The sequence below is a fragment of the Semicossyphus pulcher genome, unplaced genomic scaffold, assembly GCF_022749685.1.
Source record: "Semicossyphus pulcher isolate SPU_LCO1_2020_fin unplaced genomic scaffold, fSemPul1.0.p SCAF_17, whole genome shotgun sequence".
NCBI classification, from domain to species: Eukaryota; Metazoa; Chordata; class Actinopteri; order Labriformes; family Labridae; genus Semicossyphus; species Semicossyphus pulcher.
Genome location: NW_027211681.1, coordinates 8,842,141 through 8,856,038, shown reverse-complemented (window position 1 = coordinate 8,856,038; position 13,898 = coordinate 8,842,141). Strand labels below are relative to the sequence as shown.

The 13,898-nt window shown below is 41.6% G+C and overlaps 1 protein-coding gene across 1 annotated transcript in view; it reads left to right on the top strand.

The window, feature by feature from the left end:
- The window catches only part of ptprdb (protein tyrosine phosphatase receptor type Db), a 162,521-nt gene that overhangs the window by 125,175 nt on the left and 23,448 nt on the right, over positions 1-13,898 (top strand). The window contains exons 18-30 of the mRNA XM_069665336.1: positions 31-175; positions 1,019-1,321; positions 2,508-2,701; positions 4,275-4,301; positions 4,931-5,048; positions 5,350-5,937; positions 6,284-6,378; positions 6,728-6,984; positions 9,284-9,377; positions 10,191-10,415; positions 10,747-10,907; positions 12,727-12,738; positions 13,058-13,170. Of these exons, the coding sequence (XP_069521437.1) occupies positions 31-175; positions 1,019-1,321; positions 2,508-2,701; positions 4,275-4,301; positions 4,931-5,048; positions 5,350-5,937; positions 6,284-6,378; positions 6,728-6,984; positions 9,284-9,377; positions 10,191-10,415; positions 10,747-10,907; positions 12,727-12,738; positions 13,058-13,170 (2,332 nt within the window). The remainder of the gene's footprint in view (positions 1-30; positions 176-1,018; positions 1,322-2,507; positions 2,702-4,274; positions 4,302-4,930; positions 5,049-5,349; positions 5,938-6,283; positions 6,379-6,727; positions 6,985-9,283; positions 9,378-10,190; positions 10,416-10,746; positions 10,908-12,726; positions 12,739-13,057; positions 13,171-13,898) is intronic.

Genomic DNA, 13,898 nt, shown 5'->3' with positions numbered 1-13,898 from the left:
TAAGCTGATATTGTCTGCATGTCCTTTCAGAAGAAAGTGAGCTTTGAGCCAACCTCCTCCTACCTGTTGAAGAACCTGAAGCCGTTCTCCACCTACACCTTCCAGCTGGCTGCAAAGAGCAAGCATGGAATCGGGGCGTATACAAATGAAGTGTCCATCGACACGCCGCAGACGCGTAGGTCCAACCACAAACAGTGCTGTGTGTGAGCGTTTGTGAGTGTGTTTGTTTACGAGAGCGAGAGAGAAAGGTTTCAATTTTAACAATGCAAAAATAAAGATGAACCAAAAACACATGAAAAGCCAAATACAACCAGAATAATGTGTATGTTATGAAGTGTGTTTGGAGAAGGCATTTGGACCTAGTATTTTTGCATTGTCACAAAGAGGCCGTTTGAATCCAGACGTTAACTGACCTCAGGTTTGATGGTTCAACAACAACAAATTACCAAAACTTAACTCCACAAAATGCACAATTTGACAGATAATAGATAATACTTGATGTGTTGGATACCAATCTGAGGTCAGTGAGAGAATGAGTGAAAGACGGTAAGACGCCAGAGGTTTGTAGATAGAGATGAGAGCTCCATCATGGATCACTGAGGCTTGGGTAGGCTGTAAGGACAAGTAAGTTATGGGCAGGTATGTTGGTGTGTTAAAGCTCTAGTCAGTGTTTTTGTGTTGCATCTCTTTTGAGTCATTCACCCGTTTTCATTGACCAAACATTTCGACCAAACAGAAGTTGACACCCATCACTCAGTATCTTTGTTCAGCCATCTTGCTTTCTAGTCACAGGTTCATTTTTTCGTAAGAGCTTCTGTTCTCCAGTGTTTTGTTTTCATTTTATGTTTCTTTGTCTTTTGTTCTCTGTCTCTCGTCTACTCAATTTCATCCCCATTCCTTCACGGCAAAACCTCACTCCCTCACCTCTCCACCCACCAATAACAACATGCACACACGACCAAATAACATTTACCCAAACAACCCCCTGCTGTGCCTCCTCAAAACCGGCCAAAATCAGTTCCTTCAGCACCTCCCCAGGACATCACATGCACCAGTCCCAGTTCTACCAGCATCCTGGTAAGTTGGGCTCCACCTCCTCTGGAGTTTCAGAACGGCGTCATTACAGGATACACCATCCAGTACTCCAACACCGAGGGCAACAAGATGTCTAAAAGAATTGATGGAATTTCTCCGGAAAGTTCTCCGTACCTCCTGGAAAACCTAGAGAAATGGACTGAGTATGGCATAACGGTACGCGCGCAGACGGAAGCTGGGGACGGACCGGAAAGTTTACAGCTCCTTATCCGCACCGAGGAAGATGGTATGTTCCAAAACAAACCCCCCCTGCCTGTCTTAGGATGGTCCGCCTCACTAACAATGGCTACCTCACTAACATAGCACTTAATGAGCTCAAAGCACCCTAAACTAACCACACGTGTCTTCCTCTGGCCTGTTAAGGCGTTTTGTCTATCCTTGAGCTACAATCTAAACGGATGATGCATTTAGGAACCACTGTCAGACCCTCAAGTTTTAAAAACCTCTCCTTTACTCCCTCATAAGCCTCCAACATCCGGAAATCTCTCCTCCCACTGCTCCCTCACCACCGCTCTCTCTTGTCGACAGCAAACCCTTTTTTCTCCAGCAGCCGTTTTTATCCCCTTTTTTACCAGCATATTTTTCCGCACTTTTCCCTTTCTTCTTAAATCCCCCAGTTTTTGTGAAAAGGGGTACTTGGTTTTCCACTATATTTTCCACTAACAAACCCAAAACCAACCCTTTGGCTGTAGCTGTACCTTGGCCTTTCCGCACCTTGGCTTTGACCACCTGCCCTCCAACTCCTCGCCAGCTCTAAGCCGATTATTACTTCTTTAAATCGACTTAAATCAATGTTTTTTATTGTGACATGAGACATTTGTAATATTAACCGCAATATTTTTCCTTAATATCCCAAACTCCCAATGTCTCAACCAGGATATTTATCTGGCTTCAGTTTGCTTTTGAGTGCCCACACGTGGGAGAGTCAGATAGCAGGAGGTGGCTGAACTTTTTCTCCTGTCAGTATATTTTTTATTATTTTGGGGAGAAGTGTAGTTCTTGGCAGCACCTGAGAGGTTTTTCTTGATAACAGTATTTTCTCTTTGACTGCCTGCCTGCCACTGTTTATCTGCCCATGGCAACAAATCCTTTTCTATCAGCCATTCTTATCTTTCTCTACATTTGCTTCTTATCCTCCACTGCTTTTTTCCTCCATGTTTTTCCTCAAGCACTTTCATTTTTTTTTTACTATTTTGACTTTTTTCCCAGACATCAGAGCAGTTTTAGACTCTTTGGAGGGTTTGTATTTTTACATTTTTTTAGCTCTTGGGTATTTTTTTATCTGCCCCTGAAACTAATATATTTTTGATTAGGAAAGGAGCGTGTTTCTTTTAAGTGAAGCCCTTTACTTGAGAGGTTTGAGTGCGCATCATCAGTGACCCTTGACATCTATCCCCAAAATGCATTTTTAGTTCCAAGTGGTCCTCCGCGAGGGGTGGAGGCAGAGACTGTGAACGCCTCGGCCGTTAGGGTGAAATGGCGAGCACCAGCCCCCGAAAAGCAACACGGTCAGATCCGAGGCTACCAAGTCCACTATGTGAGGATGAACTACGGAGAACCTCAGGGGCAGCCCTCCATCAAGGACATCCTCATAGAGGACTCTCAGGTAACACTAACATATACTCTCTAACACTTACACTTCACTTGAGTCAGGAACAGTTTCATGAATGCCTGATAAATTATATGAGTGTCATTTATACAACAGAACTAAATATTTAAAAAAGAGCTATACTGATGTTCATACTGGGAAGGTATGACGGAGTATTAGCGCCACATTAAAGAAAAACAAATCAGAGATTATGAGAATAAAGTGAGCATCTTGTGAAGTTATGCTTGTAAGTAATTGCACAGGAGGCTTAATACAAGTTTAGCCGGAGCTGTATTTATTGAACACACCCAGACGTCTACGGAGGCTCCCTTTGTCATGGTTCTTACTCTTGATTTTCCTCGCTTTCGTTTGTAGACTATTTGACTTCATCTGAGCGTCGAAATTGTACCTGTAGTCATCGATCTCTTCTTTGTTTGTTCGGCCATAGTAGATTACTGTTTACTGGCAGTGCTTACAGAAACCGAAAGTGCACCCGCTTAGCTCCGCCTACCCTCTCTTGCAGACCAACCACTGCTGGCTGATGGGAAATGCGTCACTATCTGGGTGCTGCTTGTGATATTTTCCTCGAATGTCGCCACAGACACCCAGTCCATAATAATACTATATACTGCAAAAGCAAAGGCTTTCATCAGTGGGCCATAGGCTCAATCACCATTGTGTTACCTCATTTGGCGATAGATAGTGACTTAACAGACATTTATTAACATGAAAAAGTTCAAGATTGTTCCTTTAAGTATAGGTTTCACAAATACGAAAAACTTTTGGCACATCAGCACCACATTCTCACAAGTACCAGGACTCAGGAAAAGTGATTTTATTGATGAGTGATTTTGGTGCAGGCGGCTGGCTGCTCTTCTGATATTCCTCTTCAAAATAACATATAGGCTAACCATAGTCTAAATCACGACTTTATTCTTGTAATCTCTGATTTCTTTTTCTTTAACATTTAATACTCTGTAGTAGGGAAGGTGTCGCTGCTTCAAAAACTTTATCAGCCTTTTTACAGATGACTCTTTAACAATGTAAGTAGAGTCACTTGGAAGTTGTAATAACAGATTTGCCCACTGCAAAAAACCTTGTTTTCAACAAATGTATAGAAACAAATATATTCGCAACATTTGCTACCTTTTCCTCCATTTGTGATTAGCTGTGATGTCAGGGGAATCTCAACTATCTGCTTTTGTGACAAGATATAACAAGAATGACACATTCCAGTCTGTTCACGTCTTTGCATTGACTTTGTATGCCCAGATTTCCTTTGCCTTTATTATTAAAACACAGAAGAGGGATCTGTCTTCTGATCTAATTCTTGGCAGAGAAAGAATAAGTTTATTTCCCCCCAAAAATAAATCTGACCTTTGCATGACCTGTCGCGGTTAAATAGGCAAACTTCTTAATATTTTGAGCATCATTAATTTTCTGTCTACATCAATAATGGAGCTACTGTAAATCTGTTTGTACTGATACTTATATGGGGAGTAAAGTGGTGCATTCAACTTGAGTGTGAAGTCTTTTAGATCATATAATTGTATTTCTCCTTCTTCTTTCTTTCCGCTGCTCCATCGTTCAGTGGGAAAACGATGACTCCACTGAATACGTGAGTAAACCCTTCTTTAAGTCTTTCATTTAATACTAATAACAACAGAGCACAGAGACACGTTGAGTCATCGAGTCATTTATGAGCTTCAAAATCTCCTATGACCAGAGCGAGGGTTTAAAAGCCAATAGGGGGAACACAGAGATAACTGGTGATATGAGTCATTTCATGAGTTATTGCCAACATATCACCCCCTCATTCTTGCTTTCCACGGGCCAGAAATTAGGATCATACTTTGATTAGTTTAGGAGAGAAAAGTTAATGAGTTTTGAGTGACATTTTGTATCACACACTCTGAGCTCTGTGGGGATAATTTGATTTAGCTGCTTCTTGCTTTTGAGATGATCGCAAATTATATCTCAAGTTTTCAAAAGCAGCTTGAGAGTCTTTTTTTTATTATGGCCCGCAGAAGTATTGTTGTTGTAGAGACAGGCTGAGTAATTGTCTCTACTCTATCAGACAAACAGCGCAGAATTGTACCTTTGATCCCCGAGGCTGAACCTTTTTTCACCGGTTTTGACCAGCCTGACCCAGACAATCTTTATTAAATCGAAGTGCTGCCTATTGTCCTGAGGGCAGACCGCAGTAGTTGCCTTTCGCGGCTGACGGTGCTTCTTGTTGTTCTGCAGGAGGTGGTTCTTGGAGATCTGAAGGCAGACACTTCCTACTCTGTGTCAGTGGGGGCTTACACCGCCAAGGGTGATGGGGCTCGCAGCAAGCCTGTCTCTGCCTGTACCGCCCTGCCACGTAAGTGTGTCTGTGACTCTAACACTAAAATACACAAAGAGATTTATCTATAAAAGCACGCCCAACTAATAATAATCTTTGTGACTTAAGCACCACTATCATGAGTGTATGTTACATCATTGAATTGGTTTCTGTCTCACTCGTTCACACCTTGCTCTGCCAGTAAAAGCCAATCGTTTTGTTCCATATTTATCACATTTTGCATTTTGCTTTAGGCTGTGAATAATCTGCTTTGCAATTATCCTCTAATTATCTTTCATCCTTCTGTCTCGCTCCTGCTCTCCCTTTTCATCTCTTTTAGTGCCTGAGAAGCCCAAACTCTTGGTGAGCGCTACTGATTCAAGCACTGCTCTGCTTCAATGGCACCCACCGCAAAACCCGCCCACCCCTCTCCTGGGGTACCGCCTCACCTTCGGCCGTGTCGACGTCCTTCCCTTTACGGTTGTTGAGTTCCCCACCAAGGAGAACCACTACACCGCCCAGGACATCCACAAGGGAGCTAACTATGTGTTCAGACTCTCCGCCCGTAACAAAATGGGCTACGGAGAGGAGGCTGTAAAGGAAGTGACTACTCCAGAAGACGCCCCGAGTGGATACCCAGAAAATATCATCTCTCAGGAGGCCTCTGCCACCTCCCTGCGGCTGGAATGGAAATCAGTCCCGCTAATTGAGCAAAATGGGAAAATTGTGAAATACTCGGTGCTGTACAAGGATATAAACAGCCGAGGGAACGCCTCAGAAGTTGTTGTGCCCGCTCCTGGGTCGAGTGTTTTGTTGGAGGGTCTCAGTGCCGATACTGTGTATGATGTCAGGTTGTGCGCGTTCACAGCTGTCGGCCCCGGGCCGTTCAGCCCAGGTGTCCAGTTTAGGACGCAACGGCTGGACCAAGGTAGGGTTCACACTCGCTTCCTAACAACCCATCTTCATTGCTCTGGATGCACACACACTCAGACACAATACATCTGGTGACAACATCCTAAGTGTCCTTTTTCGTTGTCTTGTCACTGTAGTCTTAGACCCAACGTCCTTTTCCTAAAACAAGGTAAGAGTCTTGGGTGTTGGGCGTGATCCCTGTCCTGTCACACTCACCGTGTGTTGAACAGAGCAGATAGCTAGCTTGACACTGGTACTAAAGAATAGTACACAGGTAAGGCTGTGACTTTTGGTTAAGACGAGGGATTAGATGAGACTGGAATCGTATTCATGTTTATTTGTTTCATTTTTTTGTTCCTTAGTTTTCGCGACAAACTTCAGAGTAAAGGCTGCGATGAAGAACTCTGTTCTGCTGTCCTGGGAGATCCGAGACAAGAACCCTGCCCAGCCGTTCACCGTGAGTACATTTGCATTTTATTATATTTGAATACAGTCAGATAAAATAGGCCATGTCTCAAATGGTGTACGAAGAAGCAAAGGCAGGATGCAAATAAAGGTTGGGGGGAAGGGAAACGAAATTACCTGTTCAACAATGAGTCACAGTGTAAATTTGGCATATTTTTTTATGATTATTATTTTTAAACATTCTATTTTTGTTCGTTTCATCACTTCCTGTTGGGTAATTGATAAAGCTTTGAAGGCACATTTAAGGCTTTTAATGCAAAGGAGGAGGAAGTGTTATCGAACTACTTCAGAACTTTTGTGTTTTTACGTCACATAAAACTCTTAATCTACCCTGTGTCCAGATCCTGTATGGAAAGGGCCAGTCTGTGGAAGTGGACGGGAAGCTGACTCAGAAGCTGATCACTGGTTTGGAACCGGACACTCAGTACTCCTTCCTGCTCACCAACCGGGCCAACAGCGCCGGGGGTCTGCAGCACCGCGTCACCGCCACCACCGCCCCGGACATCCTGAAAACCAAACCTACAGTGGTGGGAAAGACCAACGCAGACGGCATGGTGACTGTGCAGCTACCAACCGTGCAGACCACAGCTAAAGTCAGGTAGAGATTATTAATGAGTTCAGGAGAGTGAAGAGAAAATGAGTGGAGAATTGCGTTTGTAGTGTTCAACTGTGCAGAATTTGCATCAATTAGGAGGTTTTGAAATGACCCTGTGAGATAATTCCACGTCTTCCTGCTGCTGCTGCTTTTCATTTATTGTTCTATCAGCAGGGATTTCTCTGAGCTGGCAGCAAAGCAAGTCTGAGAACTCCCACAACAGGCCGATGAAAGCACAAAGCTGATAATCTCATCAGCTTTTAGTAACCAAGAACAAATATAGATACCAAGCTGAAGCAGTGTTTCGCTGTTAAAAGTACAACTTGAATCACTTCACTGCTTCTCGTATTTTCCTCTCAGACGTTTTCCTGTTTGTCGCCGTCACATTAGAAGCTATTTTGGGGTTTCACAGGACTTCACAGGGTGCACAAGACACAAGAAGTTTTCTCATTTTAGATCTGTTTTTTTAAAGTTTGGTTATTATTTCTTTACATTGACCGTCCTATCTCCACTCTCTCGCTCCTCGTTTGACATAAATATCTTTCTTCTGTATCACTCGATACAGTACTGTGTGCTGAAGTGCAAGCATTGAGAAGTGGAGTGAGTCATCTACTGAGGACACATGGATGGTTTTGGTGTCTGTGCTTTCATCACTTATTGCCTGACTGCTTCTGAAAAATTCCCGTCCTGCAGTCATTTCATTTTTTGTTTCACACTTATCTTTAGACATGGCCTCTGCCACAGATTTACAGAGTGATGTCACAGCTGCTGCTGCTGCAATATAATGCATTAAATGATACTATTCTCCATAGTCCTTGGTATTCAAACACTATAGGACAAGTTAGACAATTAAGAAAAGATCCTTATTTATGTTCTTTCCAAGGGTTAAAGGAGAAGATCAATAACACTCGTGTGTACGATAAACCACATTATTACACGGCTGTGTTAAATACTTCTTCGGATTGGTTAATTGCGGCATTCCAAGGTCTGCTATTTCTTGATAACAGACCGTTGTTATGAATAACAGATTGTTGCTAGGGATGCAGCTCTAATCACACAATCCCATCTGTTTACAGAGGGGGAAAAGAAGAGACAAAACAGCGGAGAGAAAGCAATAAAGGTTAAATGATGCAAAAACTGATTGCGGCACATGAAGTAAACACTAAGCAAAACACAGTGCGGGATACAGCGGTGTTTAAAGATGATGAATGGAAAAGAAAATGTCAACAGACTCTGACAGTGACGAGATCGAAAACCTCAGTCAGAAAACCTGCGGCTCGGTTCACCTTGTCTTACTTCACTGTCAGAGGAAATGTTTCCATTTAATGTGAGTAATAACAGCTAGGTTAGCTCATTTTAATGTGAGTAAAAACAGCTAGCTTAGCTCATTTTAATTTGAGTAATAACAGCTAGCTTAGCTCATTTTAATTTGAGTAATAACAGCTAGCTTAGCTCATTTTAATTTGAGTAATAACAGCTAGCTTAGCTCATTTTAATTTGAGTAATAACAGCTAGCTTAGCTCATTTTAATTTGAGTAATAACAACTAGGTTAGCTCATTTTAATGTGAGTAAAAACAACTAGCTTAGCTAATTTTAGTGTGACTAATAACAGCTTGGTTAGCTCATTTAAATGTGAGTAAAAGCAGCTAGCTTAGCTCATTTTAGTGTGAGTTATATTAGCTTGGTTAGGTAATTTTAAGAAGGCTAGAGTTAACCGTTGCTATGAATGCAGCTCTAACTATGAGTGTAACGGACTATTTTTCAACAAAAATATAATAATTTTTAAATTAATAAAATCATTTCCAAATCATAATGTAATTTTGTAATTTCATGAGTAAAAAGCTGTGTAATAATTGGGATAATGTATAGTGAGCAGTACATTATTCCTTACAAAACTGTTCTACTCTGCTGAACTAACTAAGACAACATATGTGACGTTCTAACTAGTGAGCAGATTTTTATAACCTTTGGACTAAAACAGGCTAGCAGTTTCCAGTCTCCATTCTTTTTGCTAAGCTAACTGTTTAACTAATTAAAGTATTAGTTAAATGGGGGCCCTCAAATGAGTAGCATTTTTTGCTGACATGTAACTTTTTGTGTTAATTTCTTATCACGTTGTGCTGTTGTTCAACTTCTTCCCATGTGAAGTTATTGGTAGCTTTCACAGCAGCTTCACTAACAAAATCACAGGCTATTCCTGTAAATGTCAGAGCATCGATGTTTGTCCAGGGACTGAAATGTTAAAGAAATTGTTTATTGTGTATCTTGATAAACCTAAACCAAGTGCGTGCTGTGTTTCAGGGGTTACTATGTGGTGGTGGTGCCTCTGAAGAAGCAGAGAGGAGGGAAGTTCCTGAATCCGTGGGAGGAGCCCGACCAGATGAACCTAGATGAGGTGAGACCCGCAGCAGACGCCATTATTATAAAGCTGAGTTATTTTAAGGAGAATGATGCTCATGATGTGGGTGGTAGCGATGATTACTGTTATACAGAGATGGTACAAAACACATTATATTTATACATTTACCTCCATGGTATCAGACCTGTTATATCTTATTATATTAAGGTACATGACCTTGCCTTCACTGCCTGTTCCATCCAACGATACGTTCACATAACATTTCCTGTTTAATTCCACTTCCTGCCTCCTTCTAAAGACTTCATCACCTCATTATGCCATTGTGAGAGCCCATTCATGTGTGCGAGATTAGTTTCAATAGAGTTTTTATGGAGCCCACTGTCTCAATGGATAAATGAGTTAGCAATTCAGTTGATGATGAAGACATTTGTGCTCAGGTGATAATGCTCCCTACGGCCCATTATTCCTTCTCTGATGAGGGTTTTTGTGTGTGAGGGAAAAATGCCCTTCTTTTCTTTTTTCTCAAAAAACTCTGGATTAAAATCTCCAAATATTGAGCAATTGATCTTTATTAAATCTGCAGAAACATGGCTAAATTTATTTCACTCAAAGAGCGTGTTGATACACTCACTGGCCTTTGATGTTGCACTTTGTTTGAACTTGGCTCATATCACATAAAAAATTACATCCGTTTGATGCCTTTTATTCCCCCATTTTCTATCATTTCTCATCTCTTTTCTCGATCTCTTTGCTCTTTGCCTGATTAATTTCCCCTCCCCTCCCCTCCCCTCCTCCTCCCTCTCCTCTGTTAATGTGTGTCTGCCCGTCCCCTGTGTTTCTTCATTTCAGCTTCTGAAAGAGATCAACAGGACCAGCATCAGTCGTGCCCTCCGCATCCGCAGACAGGCGGGCCAATCAGATCCAAGGGCCTATGTCAGTGCTCACTTCAAGACCCTCCCCGTGGAGTTCACGCTGGGAGATGGGCGAAACTACGGTGACTTCCGCAACCGTCCACTGTTAAACGGACAGGAGTATGTTTTCTTTGTGCTCGCGCTGCTCGACCTCTCTGAGAATGTGAGTACTGAAACACAGTTTAAACATAAAAGTACAGTTCTGACTACTTCATATGTGTACATTTATTTATTATTATTTTTATTTAACTTTTATTTAACCAGGAAAAAAGCTCTGGAGATTAAAAAATCTCTTTTTCAAGAGTGTCCTGGCCGAGACAGGCAGCAGCACATTAACAAAGATTCAGACAACCAATGAGCAGCCATACATTCAAACATAACACAGAATACATGACTATGATACAATAATAGGCATGAAACAACAAGTGAAACCAGTCAAACTTTGTCTAAAACAACCACAATCATAAAATGATTAAAACCCTGTGTTCCTCCAGACCATGTTCGCCACCAGCCCTTATTCTGATCCCGTGACATCATCGGATGTGGACCCTCAGCCAATAGTTGACGAGGAAGAGGGTCTGCTGTGGGTGGTGGGGCCTGTGCTGGCTGTCATCTTCATCGTCTGCATCGTCATCGCCATTCTCCTCTTCAAGAGGTAAAGACAACACGACTGAGCCGGGAAGATGAGAAAGTGGTTTCATCTTGTATTAGGTTGATGGGAAAAGGAAGAGGAAGAGGAAGAGGAAGAGGGGAGAGTTTGATCAACTTCCATCTTTATTTTAGGACAAAAGTACTCTACATGGATTTAATTGTTTTCATTTTACACTTGGCTTTTTCTCCTCTGTAGATTCAACTCAAACTACTGTTTGGACAGTATGCTGTATCCCCCACATATTTATATAAATGCATTGCCTGAATACCGATCTGTCTCAAGCAACAGTTCTCAGATAGCTTTTGACAGAGCAAGGTCATAAACAAGACCACCACCCCTTTCCTCCATAACCCTAGTCTTCTCTAATATCAAAAACAATTGAAAGGGCTTCATGAGGAAAGATCTATATTCATTGTTATTCTATTCTGAGTCTTTGTTTCACTTATTTTTGGGGGGTTTTCATGCCATAAGTTTTGGAACATGGGTTCCCATAATGCTTTGGGACTTTTGAAGCCTATAATTGTTTACATGTAAGCACATTAGAAGCATGTACAGTGTGCTGTGTTAGCTAATAGCATTAACTCTCTGCAGTGTAACATAATGTGCCATGGATGTCATCACAACAACTATTACTAGATAATTTATCAAGATAAGATAATTCTTTATTGATCCCCAGAGGGGAAATTCGGGTTTCCATTCTCAGACAGGTTCTGCAGTTATAAGAAGGATCTTTTTTATGCTGTGATTTTGAAGAAAAGTTATGGATTTATTGGTGAATTTCAGTACAGGAAAGTTTAAGTCACACTTCTCACACACACAATCTTAATATAATGTTGGTGTATCATGTCTGTGTGATCAGACTTGAGTGGAATATAACTCAGAAGACATAGACGTAGAGGGCGCTGGTTAATCTCAGCTGGTAGAGCAGACGCCCATATACAGATTCAAGGTTCGACAGGTTTGACTCCCGGTCTGCCAATCACTCTCTACTCTCAACATTTCATGTCTCTTTAGCTGTCCTATAAATAAAGGCAAAAGAAGACTTCCTTAACTGCCTCACCTCAAGTGGTATCTTTGCCTCATGTGACAGCAGCTCTCCCAGCCCCCCACCCCTCTGCTTTAGTGGTTTAATAGTCTGGACCTGAACCTCTAAACAGGATAAAACTTGAGGTCTGTTTTCTTTATTTATGAAACACACAGGATTGAGATCTGTTATACTAATCACATCTGGCTCTTAAGTTATCTTTAAAACTATATTGTGTTTTTGTTGTAATCAGTTCTCAGAATCAATAAACAGGGAGCAAAGTTGGCTAACGTAACAGATAGGGGAAGATAACATTATCACCCATTAGCATTATTCATGATAATCATCGGATCTCCTGGCTACAGCTTTGTTAATGCACATGAATAATCGCTGTGACTGATGTGGCGTTGCAGAATTATTAACCTTGATGGTAATAATCTAAGGTTAATACACCCTGGAATATAACCTGTGGTGATTCACAGCCGTTAATGTCCCAATGAAGGCCGACGTGCACTTGCAATATATTTTATAATGTTATTATATAGTCTGTGTCACAGCTGGAGGGTGTCCTGGGAGATAAGGTTCAGCAGTGTTACGCAGGATCAGATGATTTAGATTATTGCTGATTATCTTTGTAGCTATAGGAGGCTCTGTTTAACATGTTATAAGAAAGCTTTAATGAGAGACAGAGAATAATGAGTTCAGCACTGCTTTAGTCCCTGTTGTTTGTTCAGTGCACACTAATGTTATTCACTTTTGTCTCTCCTTTCATCTGCTCTGCTCCCTGTTTGGATCCAGCAAACCTGACAGGTAAACAAACTCCACTTATTACTCTGAAGGACGGAGAAAGTGGCTTTTATAATTTAGATAGCAGGTACCAATAGAGTCAGGATTACCTTGATGTTTCTTTGTTATGCATTTAATGCAGTCCTCTTGATAAAGTTAAAATGCATAAAAGCTAATTGTAAGTAAGGAACAGTGACAACTGCACTGCGTAAGTTTGAGGACACATGGATGGTATCGTCTAATTCAAACACACTTTTGGTCATCAACATTTTAGATATTTTGCATGCAAGTTACATTCATCAGGTTGAGTTACATGTAAACGTGTGTCAACCTGTTATTCCAGGAAACGGGCCGAGGCCGAGGGCAGGAAGGGCAGTTTCCCCTGTAGCAAAGCCATGTCATCCCACCATCCCACTGATCCCGTGGAGCTACGCAGAATCAACTTCCAGACTCCAGGTAAACCAGACACACCTATAGACACGCCGCCATAACATCATGTGTAGTTTGAGGCCATGTATACACGTACACGGGTATTTTTCAAATCTGTGTTCCCCCCCAAAAAAACCCCGTCCACACAAGCGCGTTTATAAAAAAATCACTGTCCAAACGACAAAGAAAAAACCACAGGAAAAACACTGTCATGAGAATGCCACACCATCAGGCGGTGATAGAACCTTGTCATGCAAAGAAGAAAAAGAAAATCTCGGCCAATCAAATGTCTGAAAAAATCTATTGCTGGAAGTAGTGCATTGAGTAACTGTACATACATTTGTAAACATGTAAAAAGTCCTGTTAGCAAGGTGAGAAGCACCACTGTTTTTGTAACATCTGTCACTTCGCAAGGAATGTCGCCTCATTAGTGACACCTCACAAAGGGCGATAATGGCCTGATGTCACGAGCCAAAAACGCTGCTACACCGTCTACAGACTTTCTTATAGTCTTCACCCTGGCCGGAGTTTCACAAAAGATCAGTTTTCAGTGACCTAATACGTGTGTGTGGCCAAAAGGACAAATCGCAGAGAAAAAGCTACATTTTAAAAAATACCTGTGTACGTGTGGACGTGGCCTGAGTGTGATCTAAAGTATTTGCTATATTTATAAGATTAACTGTGTTGTTTCCTTTTTCAGCCTATCGTGTATCAGTGTACCGTGGTTATCGACGCTTGTCAAGTTAGTTGGTTTT